This window comes from Podarcis bocagei, assembly GCF_964188305.1.
Source record: "Podarcis bocagei genome assembly, chromosome: 13".
In the NCBI taxonomy this organism is placed as follows: domain Eukaryota; kingdom Metazoa; phylum Chordata; class Lepidosauria; order Squamata; family Lacertidae; genus Podarcis; species Podarcis bocagei.
In genome coordinates, this window is record NC_138138.1 from 35,684,909 (window position 1) to 35,705,262 (window position 20,354).

General features: G+C 46.7%; 1 protein-coding gene across 1 annotated transcript in view; it reads right to left on the reverse strand.

The window, feature by feature from the left end:
- Nucleotides 1–2,361: 2,361 nt before the first annotated feature.
- The window catches only part of KREMEN2 (kringle containing transmembrane protein 2), a 30,292-nt gene continuing 12,299 nt past the window's right edge, over nt 2,362–20,354 (reverse strand). The window contains exons 2-8 of the mRNA XM_081168816.1: nt 16,823–17,089; nt 15,747–15,871; nt 13,543–13,696; nt 8,286–8,618; nt 6,553–6,696; nt 3,867–3,939; nt 2,362–3,528 (exon numbers count right to left, since the gene is read on the reverse strand). Of these exons, the coding sequence (XP_081024942.1) occupies nt 3,234–3,528; nt 3,867–3,939; nt 6,553–6,696; nt 8,286–8,618; nt 13,543–13,696; nt 15,747–15,871; nt 16,823–17,089 (1,391 nt within the window). The 3' untranslated portion in view covers nt 2,362–3,233. The remainder of the gene's footprint in view (nt 3,529–3,866; nt 3,940–6,552; nt 6,697–8,285; nt 8,619–13,542; nt 13,697–15,746; nt 15,872–16,822; nt 17,090–20,354) is intronic.

Sequence of the window (20,354 nt, forward strand, 5' to 3'; positions counted from 1 at the left end):
TGGTGCTTCAGGCTAAGAACAGTTTCAGGTTAAGTACGGACCTCCAGAACAAATTAAGTACTTAACCCAAGGTACCACTGTACGGAAAAGTATGAGGGGAAGGGGGTTACAGCACAACCCTATGCATGATTAATCAAAAGTTCAGTGGGACTTCTTTTATTTTTACATTTGTATCCCACCTTTCCTCCAAACAGGCACTTCTCTCCATTTTATCTTCACAACAACCCTGTGATGTAGGTTAGACTGAAAGACAGTTCCTTCCAAGGCAATTTGTATAAGATTGCAGCTGTAATTCCTTTTGTTTTGTTTTGAAATGCAAAACTCAACTTAATATATTTGAATGTGCATTTAATTAAATATGTAAACTCACAACCTTGGCCCACATCTAAATCTGACTTCCCTCAAATTTGCATACAAATTAAACATGAATCTTCCACTCGCTGCATCTCCATTTGTTTCCATTTGGAATTATTATTTAATATGAATGGGAATAATTCACATTAAATGAGTTTGGGTCCTCACTGTGATTGGATGTTCATTACATTTACTGCTGTTTTCCTTTTTTTGGCCAGGTATGGCATGTTGTAAATCCAAAACAACTGTTGGATTGCTGTCAAGATTTTGAACTCGTACCTGATTTGGGCCTGTTCATTAAAACTTCAGAACAAACATGAGGGAAAACACGTTTTTTTAATGTAGGTTAGGTTGTGAACATTTCTAAAATAAGGTACTGTTCTTCTGATGTCTCAATCTAGAAATTACATCTGTGTTCTTGGAAACCCTTACTTGTGAAACCAGGAAGTCTGTGTGGCTGGTGACAGCTAGTCAGGCCCAGCACCTTTGGGCAGTTGCTTGGGTTACACTCATGCCTCATGCAGGGTGGCTGGGCCTGCAAGCTGTCATTAAAAATTATTGTGGGAAAATTATAACTGTGGGAAATTCACACATGCTCAGAGCACCCTCTTTGTATTGTTTCACATATGGGCCCAAGAGCTAAAAACAAAACATAAAAGTTGTTGCCCCAGAATTTAGTTTATCGCTGGCAAAAGAAATATGTGAGGGGATTTGGAGGGGGCAGGTTGGAGGGGGAGGGTTCACTTCAGGGCGGTGGGAGTGGAAGCTTTTGGGCTCCACAGACCTGATCCTTACCAGGATTGGCTTTGCAAATAAAACCACCTAACTAGCAATCGCCTAACATCACAATGAGGCAGCGGTCAGCAAGGCGCTGCTGCTAAAATGGAGAACACAAACATCATTTTATCAGGGGCTTCAGTAAAGGGGTTTGCATTCAATTCTGTCAAGATGAGCAGGATTTAATGCCCCCTCCCATCAACAGCTGGGGAGCTGGAGGGTCAAATCCTGCCACAATGGCTGCACGTACAGCCAAAACAGAATAGAACCCTGCCCATCAGCTGGCATCACCCACCTATTGGAGTGGTGGCAGGTGGTTGATAGGCATGTGTGGTTTTGGGGGGATGGCTTGATGGGCCAAGGTTGACCAACGGGTTGGAGGTGCCCCATCCTTGCTTCAAGGCATGGAAAATTTAAATGGTAGTTCCCCGACTGACCTAAACTTCCCCAGGGCTGATCAAAATTTTGGGAGATAATTAACATTGTGCCCAGGGCAGGTCAGTGGTAAGCTTTGTCAGGGCCCAAGATCTTCAGCAGCTGCTCAAGGATAATAGAATCATATACATATTGGATCCCGAACGCCTTGGTACTCGGACATTTTGGCTCCCAAACGCCGCAAACCTGGAAGTGAGGGTTCCAGTTTGCGAACATTCTTTGGAACCTGAACGTCCGACAGGGCTTCCGCGGCTTCCATGCTTTGGTTTCCAAACATTTTGGAAGTCAAATGGACTTCCGGAACGGATTCCGTTCGACTTCCAAGGTACAACTGTAGCTGTAGAGATGGAAGGAACCCTGGGGGTCATCTAATCCAATCCCCTGCAGTGTAGGAATCTTTTGCCCACCATGGGAGCTGGAACCCACAACACTGAGATTAAGAGTCTCGTGTTCTGACTGAGCTATCCCAGTTTTTGACGCCAGGAGGCCTGCAGGCGGAAGCACAGCCACCAGCCTCCTTTGGAGCCTTGAATAAATTATTGCTTTTTCACAACAAGACAGGGATCATCTCATGTTCTGTGTCTTGTCACAAATTTGGGAATCGTTGCTGTTACTGAAGGAAATCTGATCAAAACCTCTAGGTACGTGTGTTAGAATTATTCCCTGCTCTTGTGCCCTCAACAGCCATCCCTGTATATCCAATCCAGGAACAGTAAGAAACATTCAAACTTTCAGTTCCCTGCTTCCAGCTCCAGCCCAACATTGCTGATCAGCGCAGTGAAGAACAGAGAAGCATTGTTATTGATATGAAAATAATTTAATGAAGGTTTTATGTTCCAAAATCCATCGTGCGGCTCTGGGACACAACAGGCAAGGGGGCTGCTTTTGATCTCCCCTGTTCTTTTTTGGTGTGTCTTTGTACCCCCGTGTAGCCAAGTGAAAAGTCTTTCAAGTGCCCCGTGGCCTCTGTTTGCACCCAAATGTCCCCAAAGTGACACCGGTAATGGGATCTGCACACGAATACCACCATTCCCTGCCCCCCCCCGCCCCAATTCAGCATCCACGGATGAGCCTGTGGAACTGAAGGCTTTCCCCGCTCCAACCTCTTTGAGGATGCAGCCAGGATCTCACCATTCCCAGGCCTTGGCGTCGCACAAAACGTGAACCTGCAAGATGCCTGAACTTCCATGTGTTACAAAGAACGCATCTCTCCCGTCACACAATCCTAAATTCCATGCAGGTATGAATCCTGCCACGATGGGAGACTTCCACCAAAACTCTTTGTCCCACAGGCAAGGTTTACAAAACCCCAGGGGAAATCCCAGCTTCAAAGAAGGCACAGATGTCTCCCCCAAAGGGATGTGGCAATAGGATTCTCACCACCTCAGTACTCTCCTGGCCCAGAGAAGGTTGTTTAGGCAATGTTGCTACACAAGTTCCTGCTGTCAAAACAACTTTCAGTTTCTCCAGAACGTTCTTATCTGTGCCAAACGGTGCATTGGCTTCCATTAAATTCCGGCTCCTGCCTCCCACCCGGAGAGCATATCCTTATAAGGTTGGTCTCTTGGTTTCTAGCAAACTGAGGAAGTTCTGCTCCAGGGATCTGGCAGTAGAAAAGAGCTGGTCATGACAGGGGTGAAGGTGGAAGTTATAAGGTTTGCATGGCCTCAGATGGTGGAGATGAGAGATTTGAGAGAGGACTGGTTGGTGGACGAAAGGTTCTCGTAACTGTGGCACAGGCATGAGCAGTCCGAGGAGGCCTCGTCGTCCCCGGCAACCCCGCCCCCGTTGCGCAAGGGGCGGTGGTGCGGGGCGCCACGCGTGGTGCAGATCACGACCCGGGTGTGGCGGTAGGCCACGGCCCACGCCTCGCCCCCAAGGCACTGGCAGCGGCTTCGAGGGCCTTTGGAGGAGAAAGGGCCCAGCGAGCTGCCAGTCTTCTTCTGCACAAAAAGGCAGGTCCTGGAGATAAGAAAACAAACAGTGCAATCAGGTGAGTCAAAGATTGACGCCACCACTAGCAACGCCCCAGCATCCTGAGCACATATCTAATGTCTAACACGTACAAGACTCTCTAGATTAAGGGCTGTCTCTATATGTTTTTGGACTACAGTTCCCAGCATCCTCTGCCAACATGACCAAAGTGACTCACTTCCTCTAAACTCCTTGTCATTCCACAAAAGGGGGCAGAATCTAGGACTCTTAGCTCCCTACAATACCCCCCCACACACACCAAAAGATGGGAATGAAATGCAAGACCTCTGACTCACTCCCATCATCCAGTTGAAACCCCAGCCTACCTCTTGCGTAGATGGTACGAGATGATGAGGATGGCTAAGATGAAGGTCCCTGTAGCTGTGTACATCACCCAAGCTGTGTTAACAAAAGAACAGAAGACACTATTTATGTACAACCTTCCACCGAGATCTAGAAAGCTACAGGGCAGGATTGATTAATCACCATGCTGAGTCCCCTACAGAATTAAGTCTCTTTCTAGCTCTCACAATGAAAAGGAAATTACTTTCAGACATTGCAAATATGATAAGTGGATGCTATACTGGTCAGCTTACATTTCTGTGTAAAAAGCTGACCAATACCTGCTTGGTAGAGACATCCTGTGCATTTCATATAAATTTATAATGCCTGCTGCGTCACGCAGATCCAAAAAGCCAAAAGGTCAGCCATTTCCAATCTGTTTATTGAGCCAAAGTAAGAAGCCGGTTGGGATCTGTGATCAGACCTACCATCTATTTTTTAAAAGCAGTTCTTTTCAAAGACAGCAGCTTTGATCACAGAGCTCCAACGTCTTGTTTATGTTTGTCAAGAGTGGTGATTTAAAACAGGGACCGGGAATCGGCGGCCTTCCAAATGTCATTGGACAACAAGTCCCATTATCCCTGACCACTGGCCATGCTGGCTGGGGCTGATCCAGCACCACTTGGAGGGCTTTGGGCTCCCCTTCCCCAATTTAAAGCACCTTCTAGTCCCTCTGACATTGCACAGCCTCCTCACCACCAGGCCTTTGGCTGATTGACATCTGATGCCCTTTTAAAATGTGTTTTTGTAAGCGGGGATTATTACGTTGTATTTGTTTTTATGATGTATTTTGTGTGTTTTTTTTATTGTGATTTTATGTTGTGAACCGTCCAGAGATCTGCGGGTATAGGATGGTATACACATTTAATAAATAAATAAAAATACAAAATTGCCACCAGGTTGTGCCAAATGTTCTATATAACCCTCAGCACAAAATAAAGACTGGAAGGTGGGCGTTATACAGCAAAATACACCCAGACGACGGTCTTGTGAGCCACTTTAGGGCACAAAAGGGGCTCACAGATTAAAATAATGATAGTAATAGTAACAATAACAATAATAAGTCTACAGTATTTGGAGAAGAGAGAAGACCCACGAGAAAGCAGAAGTTGGCTCCAGATTTAAAGGGCACATCCACATTTTTGTTTGTCCCATGATTTCAGGTCATGGGTCCAAGAGGAGGTTTTTTTGGGGGGGAGGCGGGATTCGTCCTGCTGCTTTCTCTGGGAAAACCAGCTGTTTACTGCAGAAATGGAACAAACTCAAAAAAATCCTCTTGGACAAAGAGCTATTTATTTTCGGAGGGAAATTTAAAACATGGTGCAAATCCGTGTAAAGGTGTTCTCTGTATACATCTGTGTGTGTGTATGTGTGTGCGCACACAGCGAGAGCTTTGCATGCATGTTGGCAGACAATAAATGTAGTAGTCATGTTAGCAATGTAAGGCCTCATCCCATGGGCTGTATGCATTCCACAGTTCCTCAAGTGCACCATGCAAGCACTCAGCAATCTGAGAGACTTGGGGTTTTTTTTTTGTTTCATGCTCCTAGTCCCTGTAGATATACAGATGTGAAAGTGCATGGGCAATGCTGCAGAAACCAGGTGGGGTGACAGCCAAGCAGGGCTTTTAGCAAAAGCAAAATAGGGATGAGGCTGCCCTGCCCAGCTCTCTTCCCTTCCCCATGGCTAGTAAGGGTTGTGCAAAATCAGCAGATGTGAAATAATTGTGCTTAATAATACATAGGTCACAGAATCCAGTTTTTACTGCATGCTGAGTTCTGATTTTTCTTTCATTCGTTCTATTTAAGTGCAAGGTGTGCGAAGCTTTGCCCAGAATAAGAGAGAGTTCAGGATCTCTAATGTCATTTAACTCACAGCTGACTACAAAGTGCATTATGTTATAAAGGTACAGACTATGACCCCTGGTGGCTGGATTGCACCACAACAAATTTTACACAGCGTGGGAACCAAAGGTCAACTAGCTGCACTTTGGAGATGGGCAAATCAGTTTACTTCAAATCTGTTCCCTTTTTGCTTGTGGTCACCCATAAGTTCATTCTGTGCCATTTCCACATTAATCTACTTTTTTTTAAAAAATGCAGATTAATTTCTATCAAAACATGCATTTCCAAACCTATTTTTTTTATCAAAACATGCATTTCAAAGTATTTTGATACGTTTTTTGAGCCAAGAATAGCATTGGAACATTCAGAGAGCTTGGACATTTGTGGGTGACAAAATTCCAATTCACACATTAGTACAGGAAGAGCAAATCAGCTCATATTGGAATTTGCAAAGATCCAATTCTTCAAGCATCCCTATTAAATTATGTGTGAATGTGTATTATTAGAGAATCTTAATGGTTTATGGTTTGGCGTTTGTTTTTTTAGAAGCTGCTTTAAGAGAAGGAAATGGTGGGTAGAGAAAGGACTGAGCACACATAGGTTGCCTTTCTCTATTCTGTACTCCCCTTTGTAAAAGTTAACTTCTTGCTTTCTAAAAAAAAGGGGGGGTCATCTGGCAGGCACATGTGTGCAATGAGTTGTTAGCTCTACATTTCCTGCAGGGAATGTCCTCATCAGAGACTGTTTTGACTTGAGCCAGCCAATCGGGTTATAGCACAAGCTGCAGCATCGAGGGCCAAGCCCTGCCGCAAGTCTAGTTCTTTACCTCCTACCCCAATGGCAGAGTCATTGGCGCTGTAGGTCCAGGTGGAGTTCAACCAATCAGAGGAGGTTGGGGTGAGACGGGATCCGTCACCCGGTAGGGTTCGTAAATCAGACCGGGCTCCGTTGATAGGGGGACCTTTCACTCCTGCAGGGAAATCAAAACAGTTTATTGTCTTCGCAGTGGATTTTTAGCCCACCCTGTTTCCAATGTCTGGAATCCAAGCCTTATGAGGAACGGTTGAGAGAGCTGGGTATGTTTAGCCTGTGAAAGAGGAGACTGAGAAAAGATATGATAGCCATCTTCAAATATCTTAAGAGTTGCCACATGGAAGATCTCAAATCAATGGCTTCAAATTGCAAGAAAGGAGATTCCGATTGAACCTTTCTGACAGTAAGAGCTGTTCCACAGTGGAGCGGTCTCCCCTTGGGAGGTGATGGACTCTCCTTCCTTGGAGGTTTTTAAGCAGAGGTTGGATGGTCATCTGTCATGGATGCCTTAGATGAGTTTCCTGCATTGCAGGAGTTGGACTAGATGACCCTTTGCTTCCTGTGTCACAATTGTGAAGCAAGAGCCCCAGGGCACTTCAAGACTGTCACAAGTGATGCCGATTTGGAGCTCTTGCAAAACAAACCTGCTTCCCAGAAAGATAGGTGAACCAGAAATGAACTGCAAAGTGTGGGGTGGTGATGTAAATTATGAAATTTATAGCTGTGAGGGTGTGCAATTGCTCTTAAATGGTTTTTAAAATTCTAAGTGTTTTAAAGTTCTCAGCTTTTGAGGTTCTCGGCTTTTAAAAAGCTTTCTTAGGTGGTTTTTAATTGTGTTTAAATAGGTTTTCGTTTGCATTTTAAATCCTGCTGTTCTAACACGTTGACCTTTTCTGCCCTGAGCAACTCTGGCAGGATCTGGCAGCATCCAAATTTAACTAACAAAGTCCACCAGCAGGTATTTTGCCTGACGATCAATAGGACGGTACCCTTCCTGTTTCCTGGCCAACGGACACAGAGGCCCAGGGACGACCAAGAAAGCCATTGTATTAATAGTTTATACAATGAAGCAGCAATGCACCAGGCAACTTGTATTTAGGCTTCTCCTGTTCTGTATTCATTCTGCCTCCCCCTGCCCCAATCCCCCAACCAGGTGCCCTACCCACCTTTAGTTCACAATTATTTTTTGGCTACAGGCCTGCGGCTGCACAGGAGGTTCAAAGGGACACACCAGGAGAAACTTGCCAGTAGTTAACCCATTGGGTGACTATTTCAAAGGTGCTGTCACCAGCGGGAGGGTGAGCGAGTGCAAGGAACCCACACGCAGGGCTTCCCAAGCGCTGTCAAAAGAAATCCTCCCCATTCCCAGGGCCCCAGTTCAAAGGGCCGGTCACCCTCCTCCCTTTCCAGGTGTGGAAGCAAGAGCTTCTAATTAGAGACTCTGATACACTGAGCCCCAGGGAAGAGTTGGCAGGCGCTGGAGTGAGTCCGGGAGTTCAAAGACAGCCTCGCTCCGCCTCAGCCACACACCACACCACCTCAAAGTCTTCTGGTGTGGGAGCAGGAGTTCTTACTTTTGGTCCTTGCTGTGGCCCTCCAGACCCACTCGGGAAGAGGCTTCTTTCCCCTGATCTACCTCCTCTGCAGGTGATCGCTGCAGCGTTACTTAACCCAGGTGGAACAGGTTTATCCCACCCATTCTACCCCCGGGGCAGAGGCATCGCAGAGTCAGGCCTTGGCGCATACCTCTGTACAAGATGGCAAAGCCCTGGGCTTGCAGGAGCTGATCCGAGTGGAAGGAGAGGAGCAGGTGGTCGGTGGGGAACAGCAGGGGAGCCCCCGGCCTCCGGCGCCCGTCAAACTGAGCCAGCAAGAGGTTGCTGTGTCCATCCCACAGCTCCAGGCGGTCGTTCGGGTCATGCACGTCAAAGATCCGGAAGGTGACCTCCACGGACTCGCAGCCCAGGGGGTGCAGGGACCAGCTGCAGTTGCTGTCAGCTTCATAGTCATCCGGGAACTGCGGAGAGTAAATCACTCCAGAGAGATCACTGAAGTTTCCCTGGCAGGCACCCATGGATACTGTGGGGTGGAGAGGCAAGCAGGGTGGGGGGAGGGAGGGAAGGATCAGAATAAAAATGTAATCAGTAGAGGGATGCAACTTTTAGAGTCCCCAGTTTTTTGTTTTAATTTTCAATGACAAAAAAACCCCTGCCCCTTTGCGCAAAACGGCTTTCCACATTGTGAGCGTTTGTGCAAAACAGCTTTCCATGCGGTTACACCAACAGAACCCAGCTTCTTATAATACATTTCCCATCCAGACAAGGAGCCAATCATCTTCTGCATGAGTAAGACTGCTTACAGAATTAGAATGGGGTTTTACGGAGGTGTGTAAGATTATGCATGGGGTGGGGAAAGTGAACAGAATGAAGCTTCTCGCCGCATCTCGTAATACTAGAGCCTGGCGCCATCCAAGGAAGCTAAATGGCAGAAGATTCAAGACAGACAAAAGGAAGTAGTTCATTTGGTTAAGCTGCGGAACTCGCTACTGCCAAAAGTAGCAATGACCGCCATATTGAACAGCTTAGAATAATAGAATCATAGAGTTGGAAGAGACCACAAGGGCCATCGAGTCCAACCCCCTGCCAAGCAGGAAACACCATCAGAGCACTCCTGACATATGGTTGTCAAGCCTCTGCTTAAAGACCTCCATAGATGGAGACTCCACCACACTCCTTGGCAGCAAATTCCACAGTCGAACAGCTCTTACTGTCAGGAAGTTCTTCCTAATGTTTAGGTGGAATCTTCTTTCTTGTTGTTTGGATCCATTGCTCCGTGTCCGCTTCTCTGGAGCAGCAGAAAACAACCTTTCTCCCTCCTCTATGTGACATCCTTTTATATATTTGAACATGGCTATCATATCACCCCTTAACCTCCTCTTCTCCAGGCTAAACATGCCCAGCTCCCTTAGCCGTTCCTCATAAGGCATCATTTCCAGGCCTTTGACCATTTTGGTTGCCCTCCTCTGGACACGTTCCAGTTTGTCAGTGTCCTTCTTGAACTGTGGTGCCCAGAACTGGACACAGTACTCCAGGTGAGGTCTGACAAGAGCAGAATACAGTGGCACTATTACTTCCCTTGATCTAGATGCTATACTCCTATTGATGCAGCCCAGAATTGCATTGGCTTTTTTAGCTGCCGCGTCACACTGTTGGCTCATGTCAAGTTTGTGGTCAACCAAGACTCCTAGATCCTTTTCACATGTACTTAATAGGGAGATTAGAAAATTGATGGCCGATAAGACTATCAGTGGCTGCTACCTATCATAGCTGTGTATATTACATTCAATCTCAGAACAGTATGCCTCTGAATTCCAGTTGTTCATGAGTGGAGAGTGCTGTTGTGCTCACTGGCCTCTGGTGCGTCACTCTGGGAAACAGGAAGTTGGACTAGGCCAGGGGTCTGCAACCCGCGGCTCCGGAGCCGCATGCGGCTCTTTTACACCTTTGCCGCGGCTCCGGGGTGGATACTAGCGAGGGGAGGAGGCGCATTGTGCGCCCCGACACTCCCCACTGTGGCGGGCGCTGTACTGGCTGTGACGTCGCATGGGGGTGGTGCGTGCATTAGTCACGCACCGTCCCGACGTCACCTTCCCGCCCGCTGTCAGATCGCGGCTCCGGAGATATATTTGTTTTAAATGTCGCAATGGTTTTGCGGCTCCCAGTTTTTCCCCCCTTTGGAAACGGGTCCAAGTGGCTCTTTTTGTCTTAAAGGTTGCAGACCCCTGGACTAGGCAGACCTTTGGTCTGATCCAGGAGAGCTCTTCTTATATTTTTTTAGCAGGATCAAGCTTCAGACATGCTGGACTTTGCCAGCGAGCTGCCTGTCTGCCCACACAGCCCAGAAGCAAGTACACGGTCCCAAGCCAAGTGGATGTCAAGATCCAGAACTAGAATCAGAGAAACTAGAGGAAGGTGCACATGGCCACAGACAGGCAGGGGTCAAGAAGACCCGTCAGCCTCAGAGGATGTGATTGAAGGAAGGGCTCAGTTGGAACCAGGCGGGTCAAGATCCAAGGCAGCCATAAGAGACTGGTGGGCAGCGCTTAGGCAACCTCCTCACGCTGGAGAAGAGTTGCTCAGACTGAGCAGCAAGCTCTGAAGTAAGGCTTTATAGGGCCTGGTTGGCTGTGATTGGTCCTAGACAGTCATGTGACTAGAGCAAGATTGCATACTGGTACCTCAACCTGGATGGCGCCCTTGATGCCCAGAATTCACCTGCACTTCATCAGACCAGTGGTCCATCTAACTAAGCATTGTCTTCACTGCCTGGCGAAGCTCTCCAGTGTTTCTGACACAGGACATTCCCAGCACAATGTGGCGTTGCCAAGGATTGAATCAAGAATCGTTTATGTTCAAAGAAAATGCTCTTCCACTGAGTTCTGCCCCTTCCCTGGCATACCAGGTTCATAGTAGGAACAGAGGGCTGGTGGTACGTGCTCTCTGGATCCTGACCTGTGGAAGCCACAGCAGGAGACACTCGATGCAAACCTTAAAACTGGGGCGATAATACATCATATAGTAATGAATGAACTGCGTGCCAGAGCACACTGGGTTGTGCAAGGCAGGCCACTGTGAGAAAGCAGTTAGGTTCATTTGTGGGCCCAAAACACCCACTCCACATCCAGGGGATCTTGCCTGCTACATCTCTGTAATTTACTGATCTGGCCTTGCCTCCTTCCAATCAGCCACCACTAGGAGGCGCTAATGTTGCTACACATTGATGCTGCGTGAGATTGGATGGTTCAGCCACGCCTGATGCAGCAGACTGACCCACCCGCAGAGGAGGCTGCCTGTTGCTGCTCTGCGCAATTTGCTGCTCTGATCTTACCTCCTTCCAACCAGCTTTGGCTGTGGCCTGGCAATCATTTGCCTCTAATGTAGAGATACTGTGCAATGACCTGCCACTGAAGAAAATGGCCATGCCCAGAACAGTGAATCACTCAGAGACACAGCAGGTACGACTCCTTATAAGTTTTAATTGGAGGTACTCTAAAGGACCTTTCCGGGTATAATAATGAAGTATACATTTTAATTAAAAAGAAGAAGCGTACCTCCGTTGTTTGCAATCATGGCAAGAGACACAATCTCACCCTTTAAACAACAACAACAACCAATAAGAGAGATAAACAGTGTAGTGGCAAGACTATAATCCTCACTCATTCACAAAACGTATTGAGTGACCTGGGTCACCTTAGACTATTCCTGATCTCTCAGCTTTGCAAGGTTGTTGTGAAGATAAAGGAAGAGATTTTTAAAACGTAATAAATAAACACAAAAACAAACTATTATCATTTTTTTTGATGGCAAATGGGATGACCCAAGTGTACCAAACAATTACAGTATACTATAACAGTCTACAATAACAGTACAGGCGTCTCCACACTCATACGTGATCAGCACACACGCTCCTGCTAACATGTGTGCTATTTTCGGCACTGAAAAGGGGCAGAATGGGGGTAAGGGCAGAGTGGGGCAGGCTAATCACCACTCACATGCGTCCCAGTGACATGTACAGCAGTCAGGAATGGAACCCCATGCGTAAGTGAGAATCCCCCTGCATTTGATATACCTTAAGGACCGCTTGATCCTTTATACCTGTGCCTGATCCCTGAGGTCTACAGGGGAATCACCACGGTTCCCCACAGCTCAGATGCATGGCTTGTGTCCGCAAGGAGCCATGCATTTAGGGTTGTGGGCATCATTTTGTGGAACTCACTTCCAAATGAGATCAGACATGCCCCCTCCCTGTTGAACGTCTGGCGCCTACTGAAGGATTTCTATTTCAGCAGTCATTAAAAGTCATTTTTGATCTTAGAGTTAGTTTTTTATCTCTGTTGTATTTGCTCAGCTTGCTGTACACCACTTAGAGATAATTGTAATTAAGTGGTAGATAAACATAATAATAATAATAATAATAATAATAATAATAATAATAATAAATGATTTACATGCTGTAATAATATCATTCAGGCATCGTACAGTAGAGGGCTGTTGTAAAAAATACTGGGACAATGTGGGTGGTACCCAAAAAGCATTATATTTGTTGTCAAAAAACATTTAAAAACAAAACAAAAAACAAAACTCAACTGTTAAGCGTATACACTGCACTTTGACATCCCTGAGAGTCAAAACTGGGGAAAGAAAACAACTCAACTGTGTCTGGAAAACAGGAAAATGAAAAATTTCTCAAAAACCAACATTGGTTAGAAATAAATAAATAAATTCAATCCAGATGTCGAGAGAACATGAGACTGGAAGGATGGGAGCAAAACGAGATCTGCTTTGGAGAAGGCCCGGGAAAGATTCCCTTTTCTAAACTGAAATACTCAAAAAGTCCTTCCATGAAGTGTCCTGTCTATTTCCAATCAGGATGCTCTCTTTCACAGTCATGAAATTTTAGCACCCTCTGTTGGGGCAAGATGCATGGGAAATCCTTGAAAAGCCCTTTAAAAAACCAGTGGCAACTTACCAGATGCCGAACTCCAGCACAATCGCTCCCTCCAAATCCCCTTGTTCAAACTCTACTTCCGCACAGGTCTTAACGGCCGGTGCAAGGGCTCCTGGGATTGCACTTGCAAAGGCTTGTGGGATTGCTAGGCACTGCTTTTCGCCCTTTCTGGGCTCTCTTAGGGCCATTTTAAAAGTCACTTCTAGGTTTGGCACACTGCACGTATGCATGGTCATGCATCAATAGGGCACGCATCGATTGGTCATTGCCTGTAAGTGTATGGAGGACTGCAGCCTTAATTTTGGGCTGCCCTGTTTCCCATGGATTTCCCTGGGTGTCCTCTAAATTCTCCCTCAATGGGAAACAGAGAAAAACACTTCTCTCTACCTCTGTGCATAAAAACCTTTGTCATCAGGCATGCACAGCAGATGCGCGTACATCTTTTGGATTAAAAAACCTTTGATCTGTGATAAGCCTCCTGCGTCCTCACATTTACCATTGTATATGCCAATGCGGCCATCTCCTCCACACAACTCGCTGGACTTGCCAAAGCAGACTTGGTCACATTCCACGGCACTCACTGGCTGGCTACGTCGGACATCCCCTTCGTGGCCACAGAAACAGGCATAACCAGCCTCTACGCCAGCAAACTGCAGAGGAGAAAGAGAAAGGTGTTTAAAAAAGCATGTACATGGGAGGGGAAGCAGGGTGCAGATCACATCCCATAACCTGCCGATGCTGTTTTTTCGTTGCATGGCTAACAGCACAATACCATACATGTGCACTCAAAAGTAATCCCAACTGGGTTCAGTGGGACGTACACCCAGAAAAATACGTTCTGACTTGCAACCTCAATGACACCAATAAACGGCCCCAGTACAGAGAAAGTGAAGCTGAGGTGAACTTTGTTTTTCTTTTTTAGATAATTTTTCTGTTTTACAATTTAGAATACTCATTTAAACATCCTTAAAATATCAATGACTCCCTTTATTCTCTTTCCATGGTTCATTTTGTATATCATAAATCCCTGCATATTTTACATAAACAAAACCATTCAGTATTCCATTATTACATCCAACAAAACTTATTTACACTGTTGAATTTATCTCAATGCTGCCAGCGTTTTCAGGTGTACACAATTTCCCCCATATATTCAATAAACATTTCCCAATCTTCTCTAAACGTACGGTATGTTCTTCTTGTTCTCTTATTCTATATGTTAAGTCCGCAAGGTGCACATATTCCATCAGCTTAAGGTGGCCTTTCCCCCCTAGCTGAGGTGGCTTTAAGGAAGGTAAAAGTGGTTTCAGAGAAACGTCGTATCTTCTGGCACACGCAGAGATTTATTTTGTCCCAAATAGGTGCTGCAGGTTTGTGGAATAACACAAAGACTACCAAACCTGCTTGCCAGAGGCCAAACCAAGTGTACACACCACGCAATGGGTGGCTTTGAAAAAGGATTGGACAAATCCATGGAGAGCAACACTATCAGTGGCTACTTGCCATGATGCTCTGCCTCCACAATCAGAGGCAGTAATGCTTCTGAATACCAGTTGCTAGAAATCACAAGATCCTAGAGGGATCTGGTGGCCGCTATGAGAACAGGATGCTGGACTAAATGGCTGATTGGCCTGATCCAGCAGCTCTTCTTACGTTCTTATAAGTGGCAGGGGTGTCTCTGTAAATCTCCCTTCTAGAAAAACACAGTGTCATCTGATAACCAAAGGGAATGAAGCAACAGATTGGGGCTGATATTTCTTTTAAGCTTTGGGGCGAATTTTAAAGCAGCAACTTCATCAACATTTTGTTAAAAAGACCGGCTAACGCTCCAGGGCTGGAGTTGCAGAGCAGGAAAGCATGTTCAACGTCGTGTAGAGCTTAAAAATGCATCACAGCTGAAATTAAATTTTATAAAGAAAAGTCACACAATGACTTGAACATGTGGCAGCTTCACCACCACCCACATCACAGGCAATGGCCAGTTGATGCTTGCAGGCCTATATCTGAATTTTTGAGACTGGGTAACTAAAAGAACAAATGCAGTAGCGACAACAACACCTCAAGTGTTCAAGTACTGGCCAGTCATCCCAAGTGCCTTTGCACTCATTTTTTGTTTCTATGGGTCTGTTATGAATAAGACTTAGTTGAACACAATCCTAAGCCTTTTTCTGTAGGGTTGATGCTTATTTGGGGTTGTGCCCAGTATTTGCCCTACTCAGTGCTTTTTTTCTCAAATATTGTTTAGGGGTACTCTCATTTTGACTCAAGAAAATCACCATTTTATAGTTCAAATCGGGGAAAATAAATACAGTAAATGGACAAAAGTACAAAGATTCACAAAATGTTTAGTGGCATGCGTACCACTGTGCCCCCCCCCCCCAGAAAAAAAGCACTGGTTCTACTCAGGATATACCCACTGAAATGAATAGGCCTGATTAATTTAGGTTTGTTAGTTTTAAGGGGGCCAATGTGAATACAACTTACTTCAGTACACCCCATAATTTATATCCCAGGCTTTCTACCATGGAACTCCAAGTTGGTGTACACCGGATTCACTCCTAGTCTCCAAGACACACATTGACTAGGCCGAGATCCGCTTAACTCCAGCAGAGTTGCGACATCAGACCAGGCCATAAGCCTGAAGATGCTATTAGGCAGACCAGGTGAGGTGAGATGCCCATGGTTGACAAAGAGCTTTACCTTATAGCCCCGCTTGCGGCAGAAGCTGAGGCAGACTTGCACTGTAAGCTTGGTGGAGGTGCCGCTGCTCCCACTCAGGGCCGGTGGGGTCCCAGAATCTAAGAAGCAGCCGACGTAACCTGGCACTGGAGAGGAGGACAAAGTGATTGTGTTTTTGTTGTCTGGAAGGACAAGAGAGCGAAAACCCCAACCCCCCCCCCCGGAACACTTGTATAAAAAGTTACAGAATTTCACCATGAAGTTACGGGGCATGCACTGATTGGAAACAAAGCTGTCTGTCTGCCTTAAGGCTTTTGCAAGTGTTGCGACAGACCAGTTCCCTTAGGCCTCCTGCCCCTCGGCTGTCACCTGGAGAGTCAACCCAGGCTCGTGCAAGGTGGGGGGCAGGAGGATACATTTGCCCCAAGCCTCAGAGGGCTAAGCTAACTGGGGTTTATAACGTTATTCTAACAAGACAAGCTCTGTACGAGCCTGGGTCAGCCATTCCATTAGACTCCTTCGTCTTGTCTCTCCACTCTCTTCTGTGTGTTTTGGGAGACTGGGGGGTGGGGAGCTGGTTTCAGCAGGAGGGGGAGACCCCCTGGCTTCTTCACCAGCCTGCCTCATCTCTGCAGTCTGAGACTTAGTTGTGTGCCTGTCTTTGCTCTGCTCTTTTCATACCTCTTCTGGTTCTGGGTGACCAGGGGGAGCGGAGCTTGCCACAGCAGGAGAGGGAGACCCCCGGCTTCTTCACCAGCCTGACTCATCTCTGCCTCTTGGCCCCTTTCTCTCCAGCCTCTGCTTTTGCCTCTAATTCTGGACTGCCTTCTTCCAGAGTCTCTTCCTGCTCACTAAATCCTGTTGCCTCTTCAGCTTCCGACACCACCACCTCCCAGCCTGCTCCCTCTTCTCCCTCATCGCCATCCCACCACCAATCCCTTGGCTCTGAGCCTTCTTTTCCTAGGGGTTCCTTTGGGGGTTCCCCAACTGGTGCCTCCCACCACTCTTCTGCACTCAGCCAGTCCATCTCTCTCTCTCTCTCTCTCTCTCTCTCTCTCTCTCTCTCTCTCTCTCTCTCCCAGGCCTCCTGTACTCACTGTGGCAGGTCGGGATGTCACAATACTTCCAGTAGATGCCTTCCTCGTTCTCCGAGATGTAGCACCAGGGCTGTACGTCCCCGTCCGGGTTGCGACAATAGTTGTGGCTGCCCAGGCCCCATTCGCCGTTGGGGTACTTGGCGGTGTTGTAGGCATGCTCTCGCGTCTGGTTCCAGTAGAGGCAGGGCCGCCCCATGCTCCCGGGAGAGGTCCTGTTCTGTGTCCCCCGGTAATCGGCCCCATTCACCATAAAACATTCAGACAGCTCTGCAGGCAAGGAGAGAAGAAGGGAGGGCTGGTCAGCGAGACGAATCTTCTCATTGCACACTCTCGCTTTCTCTCTGGCATCCCAAAGAGGTGACAATATCAATATATATATCTAGATATTGCATTTCTTAAAATCCCACTCTTCTCCCAAGTCGCTCAGTTGCAAATGCATACACTTTATCCTTCCAACAACCCTGTGAAGTAGGGAATGCTGAGAAATGGTGGCTGGATCCAGATCACCTAGTAGGATTTAGGGCTAAGAGGGGATGTAAACCTGGGTCTCCATCCACCCTATACCAGCTTAACCACAATAGTTCAGGCCCTGGAATTTTCAGAACTGGATTACTGCAATGCACTCTGTGTGGGGCTTCCCTTGCACTTGGCGCAGAGCAGACACTGAAGTTAGTGCAGAATGCTGCAACACAGTTACTGACGGGGTGAGACCTTCTCAGTAGACAACCCCTCTGTTCAGAGATGGGCACTGGTGGCTGGTTGGTTACTGTGCCAAATTCAAGGTGTTACTATTAGTACATAAAGACTTTCATGGCTTGGGACTAGTTTACTTGCAGGATCTCCTTGTCCCAGATGGGCCCATTCAATTGCTTCAGTCTGCAGAACTGGCATGGTAACCAGTGCAACATAATTCAGCAGTTGTAAAAACGTACTCTGCTTGACAGGTTTGAATCATGGCATGCCTTGATGAAAACTCACACTCTCACAATCCATGCATACTGAAGCAGAAGAAAGGCTCCTTGAAATCAGCGGGGATAATTTCCTAAGAATTCTGCTGTTAGCCATTGCCTTGCCCCAGATCCTTTAGACCTCACGGGCCCTGACTTTTAGCGCTTCACTTCTAACAGCATAAGAGAGAGGGAGAGATTCCTGGATCTCAGAGGATCCAAGCCCATGCTCTAAAGTTGGAAGGCGTGACTCGTAATTGGCAAAGGCCGGATTTGACAGATGTATTGTGAGGAAAAGGTGCTCTGTGCCCACTCAGAGATGTTCGTTTGTTTGTTTGCTTGTTACCTGCCCTTCACCCTAAGTTCCCAAGGCAGGTTCAATAATAAAAAACACTAACTGCATACACCCCGTGTATTTAAAGCTTCCGGCTGAAATCCTGTAATTCGTTATACCACAAATGTTCCATTTTTTTTATTTTTATTTTTGGGGTCCTTCAAGGCGCTAAATTAAATTTGCTTCTTTAATCACCATTCCTGTGGAGGTTTTTTACTATTTTTTAATGGAAACGAGCTAATGGTTAGCGTAGCAATCACAGCCTGAAGATACAAACTTTAAAACAAAGTATGGCAGCAAGGAGGGGTCAGAGCCACAGGAGCTTGTACTTCCACGTACTTCCTACTGATGCCACATACAGTGACACTTCTGCGGTTTCCTCCCCCTGCAAACTAACACGGTTTTGCACAGGAATTCACAGCTGAAACATGCAGTCTGTAAAAGCAGATGAAAGGAAGCATGGTGGCACAGTGCAACTTATTTGCGCTGTCCGGGCAGAAGGGGGAGTGGAGATTGGCAATGGGCAAAATGCCAAGCATGCAATGGGTAGAGTTAAAATCTGGAAGCACGAACGCGGGCGCATTGGGGAAGCATCACAGGACAACTGAGAAAGAGGGATGATGTGTGGACGGTCCAGTATAAATCCACTTCCAACACATTACTAATACACTAATGACCCCTGACCATTAGGTCCAGTCGTGACCAATTCTGGGGTTGTGGTGCTCATCTCGCTTTATTGGCCGAGGGAACCGGCGTACAGCTTCCGGGTCATGTGGCCAGCATGACTAAGCCGCTTCTGGCGAACCAGAGCAGCACACGGAAACGCCGTTTATCTTCCCGCCGGAGCGGTACCTATTTATCTACTTGCACTTTGACGTGCTTTTGAACTGCTAGGTTGGCAGGAGCAGGGACCGAGCAACGGGAGCTCACCCCGTTGTGGGGATTCGAACCACTGACCTTCTGATCGGCAAGTCCTAGGCTCTGTGGTTTAACCCACAGCGCCACCCGCGTCCTGTTGCTACATACACCCACAATAAATAGAGCCTTAATATTGCAACCTTTAAAGCCCCTTTGAGCCTCTTTTGCATACTATTTGTAAGTGAATGTTGAAATTCTATTTTAAATACACCTGTATTGGATTTTGGGATTGCTGGGGTATTTCCACACCCATTTCAACCTCCTTGTTGGTTTCATGACACCTCTCAAAGGATGCAGTTGATCAGAAGTTTATTTCAGTCTCCCGCCCACCACTTCCTCTCTGCCCTCCACACATTGGGGGAGTGGCTTTTCTTGTCTTTTAACCTGTCCTCCCTCATTGGGAAGTGTCTCTTGGTTGACTGATATAAAGAATCCGGCTTCTTCGGGCAATCTGTCCTCCCTTTCCGCTGCTCCCATGCCCCTGCAGAACTGATAAGGCTGGGAAGGAAACCTTGCCAGTTTCACCAGCTTTGAAAAAAGTCAAGCATTCTGGTGCTATTCCTGCCCCCTCTGAAGGAAAAGACCTGACCCACATTTAGAACACATTCAGTGCATATTTAAAACATATTACTCCCCCCCCTTCATCCTGAGAATTGTAGTTTCCTTCCTCACAGAGCTACGATTTTCAGCACCCTTAATACGCTACAGTTCCCAGAATTCTTTTTTTGGGGGGCAGCTGTGTGCCTCAAATGTGCATTAGATGTGCTCTAAATGCACATTGACAATCTTGTCTGCCGATTCAAGATTAATGGGGAGCAGCAGCTTCCTGAAAAAACCTACTGAGTCACCAGATGATAGTTTTCATACTATCAGAGACCAACAAATCTCAGTTGGTGGAGTGTAAGACTCTTAATCTCAAGATTGTGAGTTTGAGCCCCACGTTGGGCAAAAGATTCCTGCATTGCAGGGGCTGGACTATATGACCCTCATGGTCCCTTCCAAGTCTATGAATCTGATATCTGGTGGCTGTGAATTCCACTGGGAAACACGGTTGTTAGCAGGGTGGGAAAACACAGTTTCTTGCGCCTAATGTTTAGAGATGTTCTAATAACCTGAGCAACCCAGTGGTCAAATTACTGGCGGGAGGAAGAGAAGGGCCGGCTTCCAGCCCCCTTACCTTTTATGACACATACCATTTAGGCACTGTTTTTAGAAATGTACAGGGCGACACAATCCAAATAAAAATCAGGCAAGTCAGAGACTGAAGCTTGTGGATTTCATACACCCTCATCCGTACCCAGAGTTGCAGTTAGGTAATTTTAGACTCTGGTGG